The sequence below is a fragment of the Oncorhynchus mykiss genome, chromosome 20 (assembly GCF_057628025.1).
Source record: "Oncorhynchus mykiss isolate SJ-2025 chromosome 20, ASM5762802v1, whole genome shotgun sequence".
Lineage (NCBI taxonomy): Eukaryota > Metazoa > Chordata > Actinopteri > Salmoniformes > Salmonidae > Oncorhynchus > Oncorhynchus mykiss.
In genome coordinates this window covers 9,387,014-9,411,752 of record NC_143041.1, presented here as the reverse complement: position 1 = coordinate 9,411,752, position 24,739 = coordinate 9,387,014, and the positions used below count along the sequence as shown (strand labels likewise).

The 24,739-nt window shown below is 42.3% G+C and overlaps 1 protein-coding gene across 1 annotated transcript in view; it reads right to left on the bottom strand.

Annotated features, from left to right (window-relative positions):
- Positions 1-24,739, bottom strand: part of LOC149974344 (extracellular serine/threonine protein kinase FAM20C-like) — a 78,044-nt gene that overhangs the window by 8,416 nt on the left and 44,889 nt on the right. The window contains exon 4 of the mRNA XM_090212138.1: positions 5,616-5,708. Within this exon, the coding sequence (XP_090068264.1) occupies positions 5,616-5,708 (93 nt within the window). The remainder of the gene's footprint in view (positions 1-5,615; positions 5,709-24,739) is intronic.

Genomic DNA, 24,739 nt, shown 5'->3' with positions numbered 1-24,739 from the left:
TTATCCCTCCTTCCTCCCCCTTCTTCCTCCTCCTCCTCCTCCTCTTCCCTCCATCCCACATCATTTCAAAGGGAGCCGAGACCAAATGTAAGACAGCATTTCCCCCTTTTAATCCAATCAGATAATTAATGGAGCGTAGAGCCCGGCTTAAAAGCCCAAATGGAAAGTATGTGCATGTGTGTGTGTGCGTTACTGTATGTGTGTGTGTGTGTGTGTGTGTGAGTGTAGCTGCGGCCTCCTGGGACAGCAGACAAAACAGCCTCAGCATCGGTAGCCAGCCTGTACCCAACGACAATGCTGTAGCTTTCATTTAGACCAGAAACCAAATGTGAAAAACTAAACGGCTGCTTTTGGCTAACCCTAGTCCCTGCCTGCCTTATATTTAGAAAGGAAGCAGGGCTTTTCATGCCTTTGGTTTCCTCTCCCCCTTACCCACAATGCATGCCTGAGTGTGTGTGTGTATGTGTGTGCCAACTAGGTCTAGTGCCGTACCAGATGTGTGGCAGACTGTCTGCTATTGCTGCTGCTGAATGGTGATATTGTGCCTCCAGGCAGACACAGCTTTATCCAGCTTTATACTATATGTACTCTGTGTGTGTGCATCCGTGCGTGCATGCCTGCATTTCTAGTGCCACTTGAACGGACCTGGTTGTGTCAGGGACAACATTTAATTCCACAGATGTGAAAGCCTAAGAGATAACAAGTACATTATCATCACCATCTTCACACCACAGCTGTGTAGACTACATCTGTTGTGTCTGAACATACAAGAGCCAGACAAAGCAAAGGCTTGCTGTGTGAAAAGACCTGTGGCAGGTGACTACAAAGGATATAGCATGAATGAACTGAAAGGAAACCGCCGCGACACTACAGTATGTGGCTATGGACACCGGAGATTAACCATCATGGCAGTATTATTATAATACAGAGATTAACCATCATGGCAGTATTATTATAATACAGAGATTAACCATCATGGCAGTATTATTATAATATGGAGATGAACCATCATGGCAGTATTATTATAATACGGAGATTAACCATCATGGCAGTATTATTATAATATGGAGATGAACCATCATGGCAGTATTATTATAATACGGAGATTAACCATCATGGCAGTATTATTATAATACGGAGATTAACCATCATGGCAGTATTATTATAATATGGAGATTAACCATCATGGCAGTATTATTATAATACGGAGATTAACCATCATGGCAGTATTATTATAATACGGAGATTAACCATCATGGCAGTATTATTATAATATGGAGATTAACCATCATGGCAGTATTATTATAATACGGAGATTAACCATCATGGCAGTATTATTATAATACAGAGTGTAACTATCATGGCAGTAGTTTATAATACACAGTGTAACTAGCATGGCAGTATTATTATAATACAGAGTGTAACTATCATGGCAGTATTATTATAATATGGAGATTAACCATCATGGCAGTATTATTATGATATGAAGCTAAACTATCATGGCAGTATTATTATAATACAGAGTGTAACTATCATGGCAGTATTATTATAATACAGAGTGTAACTATCATGGCAGTATTATTATAATATGGAGATGAACCATCATGGCAGTATTATTATAATACAGAGTGTAACTATCATGGCAGTATTATTATAATATGGAGATTAACCATCATGGCAGTATTATTATAATATGGAGATGAACCATCATGGCAGTATTATTATAATATGGAGATGAACCATCATGGCAGTATTATTATAATACGGAGATGAACCATCATGGCAGTATTATTATAATATGGAGATTAACCATCATGGCAGTATTATTATAATATGAAGCTAAACTATCATGGCAGTATTATTATAATACAGAGTGTAACTATCATGGCAGTATTATTATAATACAGAGTGTAACTATCATGGCAGTATTATTATAATACAGAGTGTAACCATGGCAATATTATAATAATATGGAGATGAAACATCATGGCAGTATTATTATAATATGGAGATGAACCATCATGGCAGTATTATTATGATACAGAGTGTAACTATCATGGCAGTATTATTATAATACAGAGTGTAACCATGGCAATATTATTATAATATGGAGATGAACCATCATGGCAGTATTATTATAATATGGAGATGAACCATCATGGCAGTATTATTATAATACGGAGATTAACCATCATGGCAGTATTATTATAATACAGAGTGTAACTATCATGGCAGTATTATTATAATAAAGAGTGTAACCATGGCAATATTATAATAATATGGAGATGAACCATCATGGCAGTATTATTATAATGTGGAGATGAACCATCATGGCAGTATTATTATGATACAGAGTGTAACTATCATGGCAGTATTATTATAATACAGAGTGTAACTTATTATTATAATATGGAGATGAACCATCATGGCAGTATTATTATAATGTGGAGATGAACCATCATGGCAGTATTATTATAATACAGAGTGTAACTATCATGGCAGTATTATTATAATAAAGAGTGTAACCATGGCAATATTATAATAATATGGAGATGAACCATCATGGCAGTATTATTATAATACAGAGTGTAACTATCATGGCAGTATTATTATAATACAGAGGGTAACTATCATGGTAGTATTATTATAATATGGAGATGAACCATCATGGCAGTATTATTATAATATGGAGATGAACCATCATGGCAGTATTATTATAATACGGAGATGAACCATCATGGCAGTATTATTATAATATGGAGATTAACCATCATGGCAGTATTATTATAATACGGAGATTAACCATCATGGCAGTATTATTATAATATGGAGATGAACCATCATGGCAGTATTATTATAATGTGGAGATGAACCATCATGGCAGTATTATTATAATACAGAGTGTAACTATCATGGCAGTATTATTATAATAAAGAGTGTAACCATGGCAATATTATAATAATATGGAGATGAACCATCATGGCAGTATTATTATAATGTGGAGATGAACCATCATGGCAGTATTATTATAATGTGGAGATGAACCATCATGGCAGTATTATTATAATACAGAGTGTAACTATCATGGCAGTATTATTATAATAAAGAGTGTAACCATGGCAATATTATAATAATATGGAGATGAACCATCATGGCAGTATTATTATAATGTGGAGATGAACCATCATGGCAGTATTATTATAATACAGAGTGTAACTTATTATTATAATATGGAGATGAACCATCATGAAAGTATTATTATAATATGGAAATGAACCATCATGGCAGTATTATTATAATACAGAGTGTAACTATCATGGCAGTATTATTATAATACAGAGTGTAACTATCATGGCAGTATTATTATAATATGGAGATGAACCATCATGGCAGTATTATTATAATATGGAGATGAACCATCATGGCAGTATTATTATAATACAGAGTGTAACTATCATGGCAGTATTATTATAATACAGAGTGTAACTATCATGGCAGTATTATTATAATATGGAGATGAACCATCATGGCAGTATTATTATAATATGGAGATGAACCATCATGGCAGTATTATTATAATATGGAGATGAACCATCATGGCAGTATTATTATAATATGGAGATGAACCATCATGGCAGTATTATTATAATACGGAGATGAACCATCATGGCAGTATTATTATAATATGGAGATTAAGCATCATGGCAGTATTATTATAATATAAAGCTAAACTATCATGGCAATATTATTATAATACGGTGTGTAACCATGGCAATATTATTATAATATGGCGTGTAACCATGGCAATATTATTATAATACGGTGTGTAACCATGGCAATATTATTAGAATACTGATCGTAACCATGGCAATATTATTATAATACAGAGCTAAACCATCATGGCAGTATTATTATAATACGGCGTGTAACCATGGCAATATTATTAGAATACTGATCGTAACCATGGCAGCATTATTATAATACAGAGTGTAACCATGGCAGTATTATTATAATACGGATCGTAACTATGGCAGTATTATTATACAGTAATACCCATTTGTTTACCTCTCTTACAACCAGGAGATTTTCCTATGATCATTAATGCGTTGTCAACAGGCAGGTCATAAAGCCTTAACCTTGTAAAGCCAGTGGAGTTCCAAAGCAGACAGACAGGCAGACAGAGCTGGGTGGTTGGGTTAGCTAGGCAGGCAACAGTCATTGTTAAATCAAATGTGTGCTTTTATTTTGATTTGTTTAATTTAACCCTTATTTTACCAGGTCAGTTGACTGAGAACACATTCTCATTTACAGTAACGACCTGGGGAATAGTTACAGGGGAGAGGAGGGGGGATGAATGAGACAATTGGAAGCTGGGGATGATTAGGTGACTGATGGTATAAGGGCCAGTTTGTGAATTTAGCCAGGACATCGGGGTTAACACCCCCACAATAAGTTCCATGGGATCTTTAGTGACCACAGAGAGTCAGGACACTTGTTTAACATCCCATCTAAAAGACAGCACCCTACACAGGGCAAGGTCCCCAATCACTGCCCTGGGGCATTGGGATAATGTTTTTTTAGACCAGAGGAAAGAGTGCCTCCTACTGGCACTCCAACACCACTTCCAGCAGCATCTGGTCTACCATCCAGAGACCGACCAGGACCAACCCTGCTTAGCTTCAGAGGCTGCAGGGTGGGATGCAGGGTAGTATGCTGGCCAAAAAGCATCCCATTCTCTAAATAGTGCACTACTTTTGACCGGAGCCCTATGGCCTTCCTGCTGTTATAGGCCACATCCCAAAAGGCACCCTATTTTCTACATAGTGCACCATAGGGTTCTGGTCAGAAGTAGTGCACTATGTATGAAATAGGGTGTCAGGGATGCAGCCTATAACAACAGGAAGGCAGTGCTCAGCAACTCAGTGAGTATGACTCATGGGCCTCCTGATGTTCCGAGCTTAATAGAGGAACACACAGAAGTCTGCCTGCTAACAAACTGTTCCTCAGATATACAGACATGATGCATGTTTATACCTGCTGCTAACATGCATCCCTTTTCCTGATCTTGTCCACATACTGACTGCGCCCACATTTTCAGACATGCATTTTACACATGGTATTAAAATGTGTTTCTTATCCGTCCACTGGGTCCACATTGTGACCAGATTTAATGGTCCTACCCTGTGTGCACATCTTTTGACAGATATTCTTTATGTATTTTAAGACACATATTGATGTCATAAGTCAATGATTTTAGACGGTGGGATAATGATGATTTCACTGTCCAGATCTGTCTAAACATGTAAGATATCCAGACACAATGCGTGCCTTACTACATCCGGAGGTGGTCAGGAAGATCTGATCACAATCAGATCACAATGCATATTTTAATCATCTACACCTGTCCAAAAATGTGGGCCCATTCAGAATGTGGACAAGACATGGACACGGGTGCATGTTAGTACCAGGTATAAACGGGGCCAGACAGACACCTACACAAACACAGAGATTGAAACAGGCATTTGATAAAAACAGTGCATGCACTGACACACGCGCACACCCTGTGGATTCTTCGGTGTCAGGTACAGGTGTGTGTGTGTGTGTGTGTGATTTACCTGTCCAGATGAAAGGCAGCGATTTCAGCATTGTGTCTCTCAAAGTCTGAGAAGTAGAAGAAGTCAGGGGGCGTCTCCTGCTCCCGGGTCTGCCTGCAGGGGAAAGGGCAGAGGTCAGGGGTTATAACATCATTCTCTTAGCCCCTTACAAGAAAACAAGCTCTGGGTAGACGTTGTCCTTAGGCACAGATCTAGGATCAGCTTCTCCTCCCTAAAGCCAAGTCTTAAGGCTTAGGAGGAAGATGACAACAACTGTTCTTACAGAAAAAACACTTGATTTCAAATGTGAAAAATCACATGATTTCACATGTGAAGTGTTCCAAAAATAGTTTTTTCGGAAAGGGCAATGATGTTCTTGGGATGTTTTATTTCTAGCTCACATGTTGTCTCATGTAGTTTCATGTAGTTTTAGTTGACATTTTGCATCCCTGTTGTAAAGATGAGATCATGTTTTCACATTTGTAGTTTCATGTTATCTATCACAAGTTACTTTTACATGTTGTCACATGTCATCATATTAACGTCACATGAGATCACATGTGAAATTCATGTGTTTTTTCTGTAAGGGTGACCTCAGATCAGTGTCAAGAGGCCAAGTTCAGCCAACTCCTATACTGATCAAAGACACACTGCCTGCCACAATACTAAGGCCCCTCTCTGGCGCTCTAACAGAGGTGAAGCCACAATTGAAGCGGTGTGGATCGTATTGTGGCTTCGTGATGGTGACTGGAGAGACTCAAGGTTAGAGAATCCACTACTGTACTTTAACTATTTCTGGAGTCCCATGATCCTCCCTGGATTCCACACACATTCTGACTGCTTAACCCTCTCACAGGGCCCAACAGACCGGACCGACCGAAGTGCAAAGGAGTCAAAGGCATTGAAGGTGAAGAAATACAAACAGACACTTTGTTACCTGTAGATTGTCGACTCAGAAGTGATGTTTTTCAGAACAGACACGGTAGCAAGTTGAACTGCAGTTCATGAACTCAGGCACTCATGGAGAAAACATACCACAAGACATCCAACATCTAAGTGTAATCAGGGTATTTTGCTGACTAATAGAAGGAATGTAGCTGTGATGGGACTTTTCCATCACTGTAAAATCAATGACGTGCCTCACACATGCCTCTGTTGTTTTACATAAGCTTCAGAAGAACAAAACAAAATTCAGAGAAAGTCATTTCAGGAGAAATGGGTCTGCAGCCCCCTCCACATCCATACCTACTCTGCAGGCCGTATCTCATCAGCTGAGGAGAGGTAGTGAGCAGAGGAGAGGAGGATTGGAAACAGATTCTTATCTTGGCAAGGCAATGCGCTCTGCTCTCTCTCTTCCTCGTCACTCTTTCTCACCCTCCCTCTCTTTCTTCCTCCCTCAAGCACTTCTCTTTGTCTCTCTATTCTCCCTTTCTTCCTCACACGCTCTCCCCCCTCATACCTCATCCTCTCTCGCTCTTTCTCTGTAGCCCTCAGCTGTCTGTGATTGTTTCTCCCCAGCTGTGAGGCTAACATATGCACCGACCATTAAATAACTCACCAGGAACCCTGGAACACTCCACAACGCATTCCTAACTCTCTACTAACGCTTCCTTTCCCCTCCTTCCTCCCTTCTTTACTCAGTTCTCTCTCTTTCTCTCTCCCTCGATCTCTCCCCCTCGATCTCTCTCCCTCGATCTCTCTCCCTCAATCCTCAAAGGCCAGTCAGCCTGCAGATGATATCTTCTCCTTCCAAGAAGACTCTACAGGGACTGTTAAATTGAAACAGACTGTTTTTGCCTGATGTGAATAGCAACAGTGAAAAAGCTACTGTGTTTAGGTCTACGTAGGGTGTTTGGTTATGATCATAACTGATAGATTTACTACATTACAGAATATCTAATACATCTCAGGAATTAGTAGACACAAGTTACTGTACCAGCACAGTAGGCCTACTGGCCTTCACTACCTTTTCTTTAGGCAAACATTCAGTCCTGTGATTCAAGGTCATTCAGGCTCCTGGAAATCCAATCATACCTCACACATTCCTAATACATTATTTTCCGTGTGAGACAGAACAAAAGCTTAGATTCCATTTCTGTACAACAGAATTCACACCATGTTTTCACTGTGTGAACTTATGGTCCCCTGACACTGTGTGTATGTGCCCATGCGTGTGTGTGTGTGTGTGTGTGTGTGTGTGTGTGTGTGTGTATGCATGATGTGTGTGTAAGTGTGTGTTCCTCCCCTCTTATTGTCTACTCCGGGGCCAGAGATGATCCGGTGTTGACACGGTTTTGTCAATGAGTGGCTCGCCCAGAGGCAGGAAGGCTGGGTAATTACTATGATACACATCTAATTCAAATGCCAATAAAGCTATCCATCTGGAGCATGGTATTACACCTCGGCCTGAAGAGAAAGATAGAGAGAGGGAGAAGGGGATTGTCAAATCAAATCAAAGTTTATTGGTCACTCTGCTGCTGAGTTTTCTGTCTTTACATACAGTACAGCTGGAGCCACACACACACACACACACACACACACAGTTGTGTATGACCCTGAAGGAGGGGGTAAACACATAGTTTACACTCCAGGGTTAGACAGCTTCTTGGCAGCATGGCGGCTTGGAGGGACAAAGCAGCCAATAGGTCTGCGGCTTGTCTGCAAACACTGGAGTGTGAGAATAGTAGCCGTACGCAACAGGAAAACCATAGGCATTACTGTACACTACATCTCATACCTGACCTCTCTCACTGACAGAACAACAAAGAACAGACAAGTGGCAGAGAAGTCACATTGTCCCAAAGTCATTTTGGCAACCATAAGTGTATACTTACTGTGGGCTCCAGTAAACCGTAGATGAGATGTGGCAGAACAACTGTGTAAAGGACTTAAAGAGTAAAAGGACAAGGGCATCACTCCTCCCTAGAGGAGCATGTAAAGGCTGAGTCCACTATGTGTCATCTATCATCTGTCAAACAGACACACAAGATGAGGAGCTGACTGCATGGTGTCCTTCTGGGGCCTGTTTAGTGAGGCTACATGTTCACAATGCTGCAGATAGAACATGGTGTCATTCTGGGGCCTGTTTAGTAAGGCTACATGTTCACAATGCTGCAGATAGAACATGGTGTCCTTCTGGGGCCTGTTTAGTAAGGCTACATATTCACAATGCTGCAGATAGAACATGGTGTCATTCTGGGGCCTGTTTAGTAAGGCTACATGTTCACAATGCTGCAGATAGAACATGGTGTCCTTCTGGGGCCTGTTTAGTAAGGCTACATGTTCACAATGCTGCAGATAGAACATGGTGTCCTTCTGGGGTCTGTTTAGTAAGGCTACATATGCACAATGCTGCAGATAGAACATGGTGTCCTTCTGGGGTCTGTTTAGTAAGGCTACATGTTCACAATGCTGCAGATAGAACATGGTGTCCTTCTGGGGCCTGTTTAGTAAGGCTACATATTCACAATGCTGCAGATAGAACATGGTGTCCTTCTGGGGTCTGTTTAGTAAGGCTACATATTCACAATGCTGCAGATAGAACATGGTGTCCTTCTGGGGTCTGTTTAGTAAGGCTACATATTCACAATGCTGCAGATAGAACATGGTGTCCTTCTGGGGTCTGTTTAGTAAGGCTACATGTTCACAATGCTGCAGATATAACATGGTGTCCTTCTGGGGCCTGTTTAGTAAGGCTACATGTTCACAATGCTGCAGATATAACATGAGGTCCTTCTGGGGCCTGTTTAGTAAGGCTACATATTCACAATGCTGCAGATAGAACATGGCATGCGTAGAGTAAGTCCCTATTGTATATGTCAGAGAATCACATCTGTTCTACACAATACATTTCTATAACCTCTCTAGCTCTTGGGGGAGGTGTTGAGCTGTATTCCCAGACATACATTGAGCCCCCTGTGGACAGACACACAGCACTACAGTAGAGAGACCACAGGGACTTTGAGCCTACAGGTGAGGAGGTGGCCACTGGAGCGCCAGGCCTGACGTCAGAGCTGATCACAGGAGAAAGGCAACACACATCTTGAGGGAGGGTCATTGGAAAGGTCCTCCCTAATGGCTGATGGTGACTTATCTGTCTACAAAAGCAGCGTATAGTTTTTATGAGAGCAATGACTAAAAATGTAATGCAAACATAATCATGCTGTTGCGTTGGAAACGAGGCGCCTCATTTCTAAGTGTATCTTTCCCCAAAACCACATTGGAAAACAGAGTTGAAATGGGAGAGGTTATCAAGTGTACAGGACCACTGTATGGTGTCCTGCTCCGCGGGCTGGTGTGTCTCATACTGATTTAATGCTCAGACAGACAATGGTGGCGTAGTGAGCAGTGCGTGTATGTACTGACTGGGTCAGAATGAGAGGAGTAGAGTAGTGAAGAGAAGAAGAGGAGGAGGAGGAGGCTGTGGCCTTGAGTGCGCTCCAGTCTGCCCTGTCTTGTTTATGTGAGGGAGAGGCAGTGTGTGGACAGGTACTCAGCTAGGCAGTAAAAATTCCACTGAGGGACTGTTAGCCAGAGCACACACCCGTGGCCTTTTTTAACAACTCCTACACAGTGGTCCAGATGTGTGTGTGTGTGTGTGTGTGTGTGTGTGTGTGTGTGTGTGTGTGTGTGTGTGTGCGTCTGTCTCTCTAAGAGCAGTAAAGACCCTCCAGCGCTCCTCAGTTCCCCCCTGATGCCTCAGATCCCACAGCTGAGAGGGAGAATGGTTAAAGACTGTGGCTGTGGAGAGAGGAAGAGGCTGAAAGGAAGACTGGCTGTGGAGAGAAGAAGAGGCTGAAAGGAAGACTGGCTGTGGAGAGAAGAAGAGACTGAAAGGAAGACTGGCTGTGGAGAGAAGAAGAGGCTGAAAGGAAGACTGGCTGTGGAGAGAAGAAGAGGCTGAAAGGAAGACTGGCTGTGGAGAGAAGAAGAGGCTGAAAGGAAGACTGGCTGTGGAGAGAAGAAGAGGCTGAAAGGAAGACTGGCTGTGGAGAGAGGAAGAGGCTGAAAGGAAGACTGGCTGTGGAGAGAAGAAGAGGCTGAAAGGAAGACTGGCTGTGGAGAGAAGAAGAGGCTGAACGGAAGACTGGCTGTGGAGAGAAGAAGAGGCTGAACGGAAGACTGGCTGTGGAGAGAAGAAGAGACTGAACGGAAGACTGGCTGTGGAGAGAAGAAGAGGCTGAAAGGAAGACTGGCTGTGGAGAGAAGAAGAGACTGAACGGAAGACTGGCTGTGGAGATGTCACACCCTGCACTTAGTATTCTTTGTTTTCTTTGTTATTTTGGTTAGGTCAGGGTGTGACATGGGTGATGTATGTGTTTTTCTCTTGTCTAGGGGTTTTGTATGTTTATGGGGGTGTCCTATCTAGGTGTTTTTGTATGTCTATGGTTGCCTAGATTGGTTCTCAATTAGAGGCAGCTGTCTATCCTTGTCTCTGATTGGGAACCATATTTAGGCAGCCATCTTCTTTGGGTATTTGGTGGGTTATTGTTCCTGTTTCCTGTGTTCCAGTGTTAGTGTTCACGTTTCGGGACTGTTTCGTCTTCGTTCATTTTTGTCGGTTTGTTGTTTTTGTTCATTCTTTAAGTTTACTATTAAATATGGATAATCATCACGCTGCATTTTGGTCCTCCTCTCTTTCACCCGAAGACAATCGTTACAGGAGAGAAGAAGAGGCTAAAAGGAAGGCTGGCTGTGGAAAGAAGAAGAGGCTGAATGGAAGACTGGCTGTGGAGAGAGGAAGAGGCTGAAAGGAAGACTGGCTGTGGAAAGAAGAAGAGGCTGAATGGAAGACTGGCTGTGGAGAGAGGAAGAGGCTGAAAGGAAGACTGGCTGTGGAGGGAAGAAGAGGCTGAAAGGAAGAGGCTGGTTGAGGAGAGAAGAAGAGGCTGAAAGGAAGAGGCTGGTTGAGGAGAGAAGAAGAGGCTGAAAGGAAGAGGCTGGTTGAGGAGAGAAGAAGAGGCTGAAAGGAAGAGGCTGGTTGAGGAGAGAGGAAGAGGCTGGTTGAGGAGAGAGGAAGAGGCTGGTTGAGAAGAGAGGAAGAGGCTGGTTGAGGAGAGAGGAAGAGGCTGAAAGGAAGAGGGTGGTTGAGGAGAGAGGAAGAGGCTGGTTGAGGAGAGAGGAAGAGGCTGGTTGAGAAGAGAGGAAGAGGCTGGTTGAGGAGAGAGGAAGAGGCTGAAAGGAAGAGGCTGGTTGAGGAGAGAGGAAGAGGCTGAAAGGAAGAGGCTGGTTGAGGAGAGAGAAAGAGGCTGAAAGGAAGAGGCTGGTTGAAGAGAGAGGAAAAGACTGAAAGGAAGACTGGCTGTGGAGAGAGGAAGAGACTGAAAGGAAGACTGACTGTGGAGAGAGGAAGAGACTGAAAGGAAGACTGGCTGTGGAGAGAGGAAGAGGCTGAAAGGAAGACTGGCTGTGGAGAGAGGAAGAGGCTGAAAGGAAGACTGGCTGTGGAGAGAGGAAGAGGCTGAAAGGAAGACTGGCTGTGGAGAGAGGAAGAGGCTGAAAGGAAGACTGGCTGTGGAGAGAGGAAGAGGCTGAAAGGAAGACTGGCTGTGGAGAGAGGAAGAGGCTGAAAGGAAGACTGGCTGTGGAGAGAGGAAGAGGCTGAAAGGAAGACTGGCTGTGGAGAGAGGAAGAGGCTGAAAGGAAGACTGGCTGTGTAGAGAGGAAGAGGCTGAAAGGAAGACAGGCTGTGGAGAGAAGAAGAGGCTGAAAGGAAGACTGGCTGTGGAGAGAAGAAGAGGCTGAAAGGAAGACTGGCTGTGGAGAGAGGAAAAGGCTGAACGGAAGACTGGCTGTGGAGAGAAGAAGAGGCTGAAAGGAAGAGGCTGGTTGAAGAGAGAGGAAGAGGCTGAAAGGAAGCGGCTGGCTGAGGAGAGGCTGTGTGTGGCTGTGGAGGGTACTGTATGGAGAGGGAGAGAGGCTGAAAGGAAGAGCGTGGCTTGTGGCTTTGGAGACAGCTGTTTTCTCAAGGCCCAGCGGGGGTATGTTTGTTTCACTCTCACACAGTACAGAGACTGGAGATGACAGGAGAGTCAACACGAGAAGACTGACAGGGCAGCTCTCTGCATTTCCTTTTGACCCAGCTCCCTTCTAAAACACCAGGCAGTGCTTTTGTGTGTCTACTTCCTAAGCTATTTAAACAACGGGTTAAACACTAATAACTACTAGTCTGGGGGCTATTGGAGATTCTTAGACCTTGCTTGGGGGGGGTAATAGATGGAAATATCCCTCCCTTTGAATTAAACCACCAAACTCCTTAGAATAAACATTCAGTCAGTTACATTGCAGCCATTTCAAAAGGCCTGCGTTTATATAAAAGACCTACATGGAAATCCCTGTTTGAAACAGTTATTAGAGGGTAAATGTGTGTGGCAAAATGTGTGTGGTAAATGTGTGTGGCAAGTAAATGTGTGTGGCAGTTATTAGAGGGTAAATGTGTGTGGTAAATGTGTGTGACCCCATGAAATGTGTTTTTCCTCTGCAAGGCGAACTCAGAACTGCATGTCAGTGTTATTGTGTTATTGAGAGGCTTTCAATATGACAGCAAGAGACAGCTAAGGGACTGACATATCCTGCACCTGCAAAGCAATACAGGATGAGATCTGTAATCCTACACACACACACACACACACAGTAGATCAACTGACGGGCATATCCTAATATCCTTCACTACAATCCTCCTCTACCTCCCCTACCAGGCCCTGTTGTAATGACATCCTGTAAATACCAAGGCAGGCAGCTACATCAACAGGCCATAAAGAGGGATCAATCATCGATACATAATCTGGGACAGATTTACCGCTCACTAGAGCTGCCGCTGACAGCCTTCCTCAATCTCCATCTCCATCCTCAACCTTTCAGATCCCCACATCACAGCCAGGGACAACAGTGAACTGGCATAGCAGCTCATCATGCCACCCACCTCCCATCTCCCTAAAGAGGCAACAGTATCTACAGATGTAGGGTCTTCATTTCATCACTATTTTATTGCTGAGAATTTTCCTGAAAAGCAGGAAATTCAAACTTGTTGTGAATTTTAGTTTTAAAAAGACTTCTCAAGTTTGTAATTTCCACTTTGAAATCTGAGACCTGATTTGTCCTAACGAAAAGTGTATCAACTCCTACAAAAATGTCCATTCATTATAATCCACATAAAAAAAAAATCACATTTCCTGGTGCTGCAGGATTAATTGGCTCGAATTGAGAGATGCACTATAAGCAGCAACAGCACTAGAATACATGACATCTCTTCTCTCTCTCAATATACAGACAGAGCGCAGGTCTATGCTGTCCTGTTCAGTGATGGCATCTATAACTGCATATTATTTATAGCTTTCAGTCCTGTGTATTTCAAACCTCAACATCAGCAAACCGTCCAACATCAGACAGCACACTTCAGTGTCTTACTGAAGCCTGCAATATTTCTCCGAAACTCATAACTCCTCTCACTCCATTTCCAGTGCATCATCATCAAAGCCGCCAGGAAATTATACAGGGCTTCCATTTAATTAAAATGTATTTGCTTAATAAAAAAAACTGGGCTTGAGAACGCAACTAAGCATTTAAAAAAGGCTAATAACATCCAACCCGGTGACGTAAAGAGGCAGAGTGTGGAGTGTCTCTCAGCCCAGAGATGAGGCTCCACTGTGGGGCTAGTTCTAACACCTAAAGGATATTATATAACTAACCCCACAGGGGATGCAGAATGAAGTGCTCATGAAAAAAAAAAACTAATTCATTATAAAAGGCGTGAAACATGAAGGTGTAGGTATTCCTGTCATTTTAAGGAATAACGCGCGTGAATAAATGATGTCGCAGAGTGAAGTGTGGAATCAACACATTGTTGTACCACTGCCTTCAAAATAAAAAGGAGTGTTTCATTAAATTGTAGGTTTCTATTTCATTTCCTCATCAGGGAATAATAATCCTTTTACGGCCTGTTTTCAGGGAGATGATTTCTAGTCCACAGCACCTGGTCTTCAACTCTATTCTGATGCAGAGTTAACTACGTTCAATACATTATTTAACCAGGTTATCCTCAATGACGGGGCATTTATTTTTCAAGAGATAAGACTGCTTTTAATTAATAAAGGTGAGAAACATCGGTTTAATAAATCACTTTTCCTATGGTAACCCGGTATTTCCTGGAAGTGTCATTCAAAAGCACTGTAAAGCATATAAATATCTGGATTTGATTAAAGCTTTGATCAGCATGAACATTCACACCAGATGCTATCTGAGCCTGATGAGCCATACATTAAATACATTTAATGACCCAAAGCCTAAAAAAGGCCAAATTATTTTGCTGTTATCAAATACATAGCTTATATGATTATCTACTGCACATTACGCACGGCAGAAAAACATGAAAGCCCATAGATGTTGCTAGCTATATGCTCTCTTGGGTAAATAAATGAATCTAGCTCCAGTAGGCTAATCTTTGTGTGAACTATATGACTGTACTGTGGCGCAGTGGTCTAAGGCACTGCATCTCAGTGCTAGAGGCATCACTACAGACCCTGGTTTGATTCCAGGCTGTATCACAACCGGCCGTGATTGGGAGTCCCATAGGGCGGTGCACAATTAACCCAGCATCGTCCGGGTTTGGCCGGGGTAGGCCGTCACTGTAAATAAGAATGTGTCTTAACTGACTTGCCTCGTTAAATAAAGGTTAAATTAAATACAAATATACTGTATTATATGGACTGGAATTATGCACATCGTTCAAACCATTGTAAAGCAGAAGAGAACATGTGATTCTGGTGCAGCACGTGACCTACAAAGTTACAAGTATAGGCTAGCGAATTTAATTTCGAAATCTAATAGAGCCTATTTGTATAATCGGTAGGCTGACTCATATACCTTTCATAATATTTCCCCTAATGTTATTAGCCTACCGCTTCTTTCTCTGGCTGCTGTATTTAACATTCAGCAAAAAGGAGCATGCATCCCTCTTCGAATAGTCTATCGATAAAAGAAATGCTCAAAATAAATAATGTCCTGCAAGCTATTCTAGTCTAGCTTTTCCTGCATGGGACTCCAAGAGCTAAAGGTTTTTTTTTAAGGAGAGCCCAGCGGAGCAAATGTGACTGAGTCTCCATTGTATTGAACATGGAGCTTGACATCAGATTGCGAGCGAAGGTAGAATAGCACAGGTAGAATAGCACAGGTAGAATAGCACAGGTAGAATAGAGAAAGGTAGAATAGCACAGGTAGAATAGCAAAGGTAGAATAGCACAGGTAGAATAGCACAGGTAGAATAGCAAAGGTAGAATAGCAAAGGTAGAATAGCACAGGTAAAATAGAGAAAGGTAGAATAGCACAGGTAAAATAGAGAAAGGTAGAATAGCACAGGTAGAATAGAGAAAGGTAGAATAGCACAGGTAAAATAGAGAAAGGTAGAATAGCGAAGGCAGATTTGTGATGGTAGAATTGCGAAGGTAGATTTGCGATGGTAGACTTGTGAACATAGAATAGTTAATGTAGAATAGTGAAGGTAGAATAGCTACTGGTGCTGTTCTAGTTAGACCTTCTATATTGTATTGATTAATGGATTCACACTTCCATAACACCTGCTTCAACCTATCACAATGCCAAAGGTTAATTTTTTCTTGCTGAAGATCAGGTTGATTTTCAAATCAAATCAAATTGTATTGGTCATTCACATATTTAGCAGATGTTATAGCGGGCGCAGTGAAATGCTTGTGTTCCTAGCTCCAAGATTGATGTCAACAATCACCGAGCATCCATGCATCTACTTAAATGTTCAGTTTGCTTCTGTGACAATAACATAATCACCCTTTTCACATAATTGGAATTGACTATTGTTATCCCAGTTACTGCAATGCAGGATAAGGACAACCCCCACTGCTATTGTTGTTTATAATTAGAATTGCCCTCTGAGGTTTGGGTTGTAGTAATTCTCTGGGGGGGTCCGACCATGCCTCTGAAGGTGGTGTTGTTTATCTTGACTGTATTAGCTACAGTATGTACCCAAACCACATTTGGAAGTTAAGTTGAATGGAATGGTCTCTGGTCTTTGTCCCATGAGCTCATTCAGAAGGTGATTCATTTTGAAGAGCATTGCTGCCAAAACAAGCACTTGATGATCAGAATCCATCTTATTATCTTGAATGGTCCTTTTTCGAAATTCAATAGCAAATCTAAAAGATAGTTGTAGGCTATACGCTTCTCAAAATAATTCACTCTCAAATTGCTTGGTGCTCTTTTTTGCATAGACTGGCTAAATCCCTCTTTTTGAAACTCTAGCATTCAGAAAGTGGTTCTACACTGACAAAAGGTTGTTAGAGTGATCTCTGTGAAACTATAAGCTATTATCTGTTCTTAATGGACACCCACCAAGTGACCAGGCCTTCACTTTCCTACCTCTCCCTCTGTCTCCCTCCCTCCCTCCTGCCTGCCCTCCCTCCTGCCTGCCCTCCCTCCCTCCCTCCTCAGTAGACGAGCCCTCTGTCTGATTGAGAGCTTTGAAGAGTGCTAGTTCTACTGTCAACCCTACAGTACAATTGCACAGGGGCCATGGCTCTACGCTGGTTTAAACGTACATCTACTAAATCTATTTTCTCTACTTCGACGAGTCTACTTTTGACATAATGAACTAAACTCCACTCCGTGATGAAGGACGTTCCTGATGAACTCAACCAACGGAGTGGAGCAGAGACCAGGCTTTGTGGAATTTAGCTTCAACTACACTGATTAGCCCCAGGTCAATACTTAAAAAATGATAATTCTGAAATGCCAACCTTGTACCTAGGTTTGTCCTCTGTAGTTGTGTGCCTTTTTTGTTGTTGTTGCTGAAATCAATACCTTTTCAATAAAATGTTAATCAAATACTGTACAACCACCGACTATTTCCTTGTTGAGATTCAATTAGCACATGCGCATTTGCGCTGTCGCCATCTTAGAGCAACAGCATTTACTGAAATGTATGGATTCGAACAAACAAAGAAAGGCACAGAACTGAGGCCAAACAAGGTAGGCATTTCAGAATTTAAATGGTTTGGAATTGTATTGATCTTGGGCGAATCGATGTAGTCGGAGCTATAGTCCACAAAGCCTGGTCTCTGCTCCACTCCGTTGGTGGAGTTCATCAGAAACTTCCTTCACCACGGAGTGGAGTTTAGTCTGCTACTTTTGGCATAATAAAATATAAGTTATAATTGTATGTACTTACTTGTTGATGCATGAACAATAAAGAAGTATAGGAGAAAAATCAGCTACTTATGCATACTTATTGCATCAAACTATAAACAGCAAAGACTACTTTGTAGTAGCATGTTCTTCTGGCGTAGCTAAGATAATAATCATAACTTAACCACATAAACCCATCGCCTACACAATCCAGAAGTTAAACGAATGTTTCCCTTTACAGCAATTACTGCTAATTATCAGGTCTGGTATTCTCTATTATCACTCTGAGCACGTAGCACATCTTCTCTCTCTTTCTCTCGCTCTCTCTCGCTCTCTCTCTCTCTCTCTCTCTCTCTCTCTCTCTCTCTCTCTCTCTCTCTCACTCTCACTCTCACCTCTCCCCCTTGTGTGCCCACAGCATGCTTCATCTGCCCCAAAACCTTAACCGCACAGGACGATTCTGGGTACTATACATGTCCAGGGTGGGCAGGATTGAGTGTTGTATGCATTCATTATTCACGTTCCCCTCTGCCTCGGCATCGCTGGGCGGAAATCATTTCTAGGAAGGCAGCACTACCTTCTAGACGACATTAGCTACCGGGAAGGAAGAGTGTTCAGAGTGTTCTGGAGATCCCAGGCTGATGGTCGTTGTGATGAGTGGGATTTGCAATGACTGGAACCCTTGATAAAGATGAGCAAAAAAGACAGAGCTATATTGTATGCTCCAAAGTTGTTTTTATTATATTGTTTTATACTAATACAATTGCTCAGAAAAAGATATGGGTCAAAATTATTGGCACCCCTGTTTTCAATACGCCTTGCGAGGAATTTTTTTTTTTTTTAATGAAATTGGAGAACACATTGGGAGGAATCTTAGATCGTTCCTCCATACAGAATCTTTCCAGATCCTTGACATCAAATCAAATCCAATGTTATTTGTCACATGCGCCAAATAGTGAAATGCTAACTTACAAGCCCTTAACCATCAATCCTTTGTCTGCGCGTATGGACTGCCCTCTTCAATTCAAAACATTGTAAAATGTTGATTTTGTGATCAATGAAACATCTCTTTGTGGATTTTGTTGTGTGCTCGGGGTTATTGTCCTGCTGGAAGATCCACTTGCGGCCAAGTTTCAGCCTCCTGGCGGCAAACAGGTTTATGACTAAAATATCCTGGTACTGTAAAGTTCATGATGCCTTAACAAGGGCCGAAGAACCAGTGGGAGCAAAATAGCCCCATAACATCAAAGATCCACCCCCATATTTACCAGTAGGTCTGGGGTTATTTTCTGCTCATGCTTTCTCATTTTGACGCCAAAACTCACTACTGGTGTGTGTGACCAAAGAGATCTATTTTTGCTAATCTTTATCAACGGTGCCAATATTTTAGGACCTGACTGTAGGTTTGGAGGAGGGAGGGGAGAGGGAGACGAAGTGAGAGGAATGTTTGTGAAAAAGCAAGAAGGATTAAGAGTGAGAGAGAGAAAGAGAGTGAGGGGTGAGCGGGGAGAAAAATATACAGGGATTGTTCAGCTTCCTCCCTCTCAACGTGCCGCCCAGCCAATTATGTTTTAATTGTGTTGGGTAATGGATGGTTTTCCTGCACCAGGCTAATATGTGAAAATCACTACTGACCTCACTCTCTTCTCACACTACAGAGAAGCGAACAAGGCTGTCTAACACTCAGTGATACGGTGTCCAATCAAAAATGCATCCTTTTTACTGATGGTTGAAATATTACGTTCCTTGTGTAGATACTCTAAGAAAACGAATGGTCGAAACCTCATGTCTTTTTCACAAACCCTTTGTAGGATGGCCAATATTAGAGTGACTAAATCAATGGAGGCCAGAGAGAGAAGTGCTAGAAAAGTGGTCACAAACAGGAAAATAGCATTGCGTCAGCTAGGCTGGATACTATGTAAGAATTAAGGCAAACCGACAGGCTCACCGTTGAACTCGTCATCTTTGTTCTCGAATCTGGAGGACATAAAACAACACAGAGGTAAGATAGATATCGATTTTGAGACATGACATGTAGTATTTTTATTTTTTAGTATACGAGTTTCATATTAATGCGAAATTCCTGTTATTTTTAGAAGATTTCTCTGAAAACCAAGCGGATCTCTGAAATGTCAACGGAGCACAAAGCTTACTGCAAGCTTTCATTGTCAAGCCTTTTTACATTTGATTCAGCTCATGGCGTGTTAATTTAGCTTTTTGCGACCCGCGGAAACAACGTTGCTGATAACCACAACATGTAAAATCCTCAAAAGTCACTGCGAGAAGCGGCACCGCTCTGTCTACAGAGCACGGTGCTTATTGTCAGATGTATTAGGTTACGAAATCAGACGTTTTGGTTATAATTTGAATGATATGTTAGAGAAAGACCCAACTGAACAATTCAGAACATTCAGAATCATAATTGTCTTCGTAAAATGTATTTTATAGCATAAGGAAGTGAAATTACATCACCAAAGCGTGTTTGGGCAGAGTAGGGGGACACCCTACATTGATGCTCCACATCACATGTCAAACTCATTTCACATTGGGCGAGTGTCTGTGAGTTTTCACTCCACCCTTGCACTTCATTGATGAATTAAGGTCACTTATTCTGTTCTACCTGATAATGAAATACACCCACCTGGTGTCCCAGGTCCAAATCAATCTCTGATTAGAGGGGAATAATGAAAAAAAGCAGTGGAACTGGCTTCGAGATCCAGAATTTAATTTGAAGGCTTTACAGTGATGATATGACATAAACAACAGGTGCTTCTTCCTGTAAGAGGCTGGATCCTATTGTTTCAAGGGGGAATGGAAGAGAAAACAATTAGAACGATGCAGCCTTGTACTTCCTGTAGTTCAAGTGGTAGAAATGAGATACATCTAAGGGGATGGAAAGTGTATGAACAGCGACTCTCTGCTAGGCCAGCTAGACTACACATACTATATACAGGGGCTTTTTAACACAAGCTTAGGATGAGTAACTGTCTGGAACCGATCTGTTCCATTCCTCTCAGCTGGGGTCTGATGGGTTTAGCTATGTCTGGAGAGCAGAGGGAGAATCTCCTCAGAGAGAAGAGGAGCGGCAGAGGATGAGAGGAGAGGAGAAGAAAGGAAAATGTAGGCATGAGAGCTAAGCTGCAGAGAGGAGCACAACTCTACTGAGTGGTGGGATGATTCTCTAAGGGCATTCTGAGGGCCAGGGAGGGGGTTGGTTAATGGGATAACTTGGGAGCTGCCAATAGAAGAACCATCATTTGTGCCATTTGAGTGGAGCCCTCAGTCATACAGCCATCCAGGCCTCCTTTGTGAATACACACGCACACACTTCAACTGGCTATTCCGGGCAGGCGGTTAATGATGACACAGTCATAATGTCAGAGTGCCAGGGGCAGTCCATTCCTTCAGATTACACAGCTCTGCTTGGCCTGGCTTAATGGACGGAGCCAGAGACAGACAGACACACTGTCTGTGTCGAGGGACAGAGGCAAAATGTATCTTCGTAGCAGCTGCGTGGGCCAGTCACACACACGCCAAGGCTGAGGTCAATTCATACCGTGACAAAATGGCATTTCTTTTCTATGACTTCTCAGTAAACTGATGAGTAGAAGCTATTTTTAATTTGACATCTTCTAAAAAACACTTCCTGAATTGACTGCCTTCAATTAAAATTGATCCCAGCCCCGATGCACGCACACACAAGCGCACGGTCATGTAGTGCATTGACACAGTGCAAAATGTTGTTGGACAATACTAGCTCACACATGCTGTCCTTGTCCTCCAGTCCATAAACCAGCTCAGTCAGAGAGTAAATGAACTTCCAGACAGACTCAGTGAGCTCAGGAGAATCATATTGCATCTGTGAACATGTGAAAGTAATTCAGCAGAGATGGAAGAGGGAGAAAAGAACGAGGAATTGTGAACTCGTGGCACTATTCTTCCCTTGTCATTTGGGATGATGAGAACTGTTACACACACACACTAACACACTAACACACGCACACAGACAGAGACAAAGCTAAACTTCCGCTTCCAGTGAGCTTCCGTTGTAAATTGCAGTTTGATGAGTGTCTCCAGTGCTAGGCTACCCCTGGGGATCCTGCCTGGCCAAGCTGGAGGAAGTACTGACCATCATCCTCTAGCACAGTTGACACAGTTCAGATCCTGCTTTACACTACTGCACTAAGACCCATAGTTCCACCAGGGTTCACACAGTTCAGAAGAACCTAGTAACCTACAGTGCTAGCATTGTATCAACAATGGTGCTACTTATTAATATCTTACTTAAGACCCCTGTGGATTTATAATATTGTGCTGTTATTATTTCTATTAATATGATCTATTATTGTGATTATTGATTTTTTTCTGACTGTTTTCCATGTTATTTGGTAAGTTCTCTGAAAAAGCACCCTCATTGATATGCAATAAACATTCACTTAAAATGAACCCTTGTCACGCCCTGACCTTAGAGATCCTTTTTATGTCTCTATTTGGTTTGGTCAGTGTGTGATTTGGGTTTGGTATTCTATGTTCTATTATTTGTATTTCTATGTTTTGGCCCGGTTAGGGTTCTCAATCAGGGACAGCTGTCTATCGTTGTCTCTGATTGAGAACCATACTTAGGTAGCCCTTTTTCCTACCTGTCTTTGTGGGAAGTTGATTTTCGTTTATGGTACAGAGCCTGTAGCGGCACAGTTTGTTTTGTAGTGTTTATTGTCTTGTTCGGCGTCTTTTCTAAATAAAATAATATGTATGTTCACCACACTGCACCTTGGTCCAGTTCCTTCAACAGCCATGACAACCCTACAAATAGCAGTGTTGGGCGATTGGGAAAGGCATAGTCAGTCAATGAATAATATAATAATACTCAAAGTAGCACTTTGAATGTGTTAGTGAAGGGTGGCAGTACTGAATTATGTTATCATTGGACTGCCCATATTTCCCTCTGACCTACGCCAATGGTTTGCCTTAGGAAGCAAAGGTGAGTCAGGGAGATGGTCTGACGGGGGAGGTTTTAGTGGTGGAATATTAGGACAATTGGAGGTTTACAAAGTTGCAGCTACAGTATGTTTAACCGTGAATATTATGGTACAGCTATATGGACACAATCATAATGGTGCTTTTTAATGGTAACATTGGATGTGGTAAGTATAATTGAAACGTGGGTACCATTATGGTAAGTGGGGAAATAAGTATAGCAAGATAAAATTGTAATGGCTAAAAGAGAGAATATGTATATTGTTTACAGGAAAATCATTCTACAAATATAGATGAGGTTGGGTGGGAAAAGGACAGGGAGAAATATATTTTTGTCATGGGCAAAGAAACTCAAAAAGGGTGATTATACTAATTAATAACTTTGATCTGGTTGTGCAAACTGTGCAAACAGATCCTCAAGGAAGATGGATTCTTTTAAATATGCTACTGCACCAAAAACAGATTTGGCTAATTAATCTTCAGCATATGGGTCAAATAATGATGATCCACACTCCTTTGAAAATATCTATAATAATCTATTGAGCTCACAAGCAACGCATTAATCTATTATTATGGTGGGAATAAGTTAAGTACCTCAATGGATCGTAAAGGAAATCACACTACAAACTATCCCCTGCAAGCACTTAAGGAGATCACGAATATCATGGATACATTAAAACTAGTGGATATATGGAGGCTGAAAAACCCTGACGTAGTGAGATATACATGGAGGAGGCTTCATCAAGCTAGTCGCCTTGATTACTTCCTAGTCTCGTTCTTGCTGGTATCAAAAGTTTAAAAAAATAATTAATAGGAGACTGAATGCGATCGGACCCCCATTGTCACGCCCTGACCTTAGAGAGACTTTTTTGTGTCTCTTTTTGGTTTGGTCAGGGTGGGCATTCTATGTCCTTTATTTCTATGATTTGTGTTTCTATGTGTTGTCTCTGATTGGGAAGCATACTTAGGTAGCCCCTTTTTCCCTCCTTTCAGTGTGGGTAGTTATCTTTGTTAGTGGCACTATAGCCCTAGTAAGCTTCACGGTTGTTGTTATTTCTTGTTTTGTTGGTGACAGTCAGTCAACAAATAATATAATACTCGTAGGAAAGGTTTTCATCTTTAGAAAGGGTCAAAATGTATGTAAAACATCACAGTGCAATTGAAAAATATATGGCACATGGAAACCAAACGAGGGTGGTCTGTGGTGATAGGTGGGATGGGCTGAGAGTGGCTGAGGGGTGGTCTATGGTGATAGGTGGGATGGGCTGAGAGGCTGAGGGGTGGTCTATGGTGATAGGTGGGATGGGCTGAGAGGCTCAGGGGTGGTCTATGGTGATAGGTGGGATGGGCTGAGAGGCTCAGGGGTGGTCTATGGTGATAGGTGGGATGGGCTGAGAGAGGCTCAGGGGTGGTCTGTGGTGATAGGTGGGATGGGCTGAGAGTGGCTGAGGGGTGGTCTATGGTGATAGGTGGGATGGGCTGAGAGGCTGAGGGGTGGTCTATGGTGATAGGTGGGATGGGCTGAGAGGCTCAGGGGTGGTCTATGGTGATAGGTGGGATGGGCTGCGAGAGGCTGAGGGGTGGTCTATGGTGATAGGTGGGATGGGCTGAGAGAGGCTGAGGGGTGGTCTGGTGATAGGTGGGATGGGCTGAGAGAGGCTGAGGGGTGGTCTGGTGATAGGTGGGATGGGCTGAGAGAGGCTGAGGGGTGGTCTGGTGATAGGTGGGATGGGCTGAGAGAGGCTGAGGGGTGGTCTGGTGATAGGTGGGATGGGCTGTGAGTGGCTGAGGGGTGGTCTGGTGATAGGTGGGATGGGCTGTGAGTGGCTGAGGGGTGGTCTGGGGTGGGATTAGAGAGTTTATGTTTGGTAATGTCTTATTGTTATGCGATTGCTTTATATAAAAGTACCATATATGTCAAATGTGTATGCAAAGTGTGTATATGTAGCAGAAAATCTGTAGGTTTCATTTCAGAATATAGTAGGGACCTATTCTCCATTGTTTTATAAGTAAAGAAA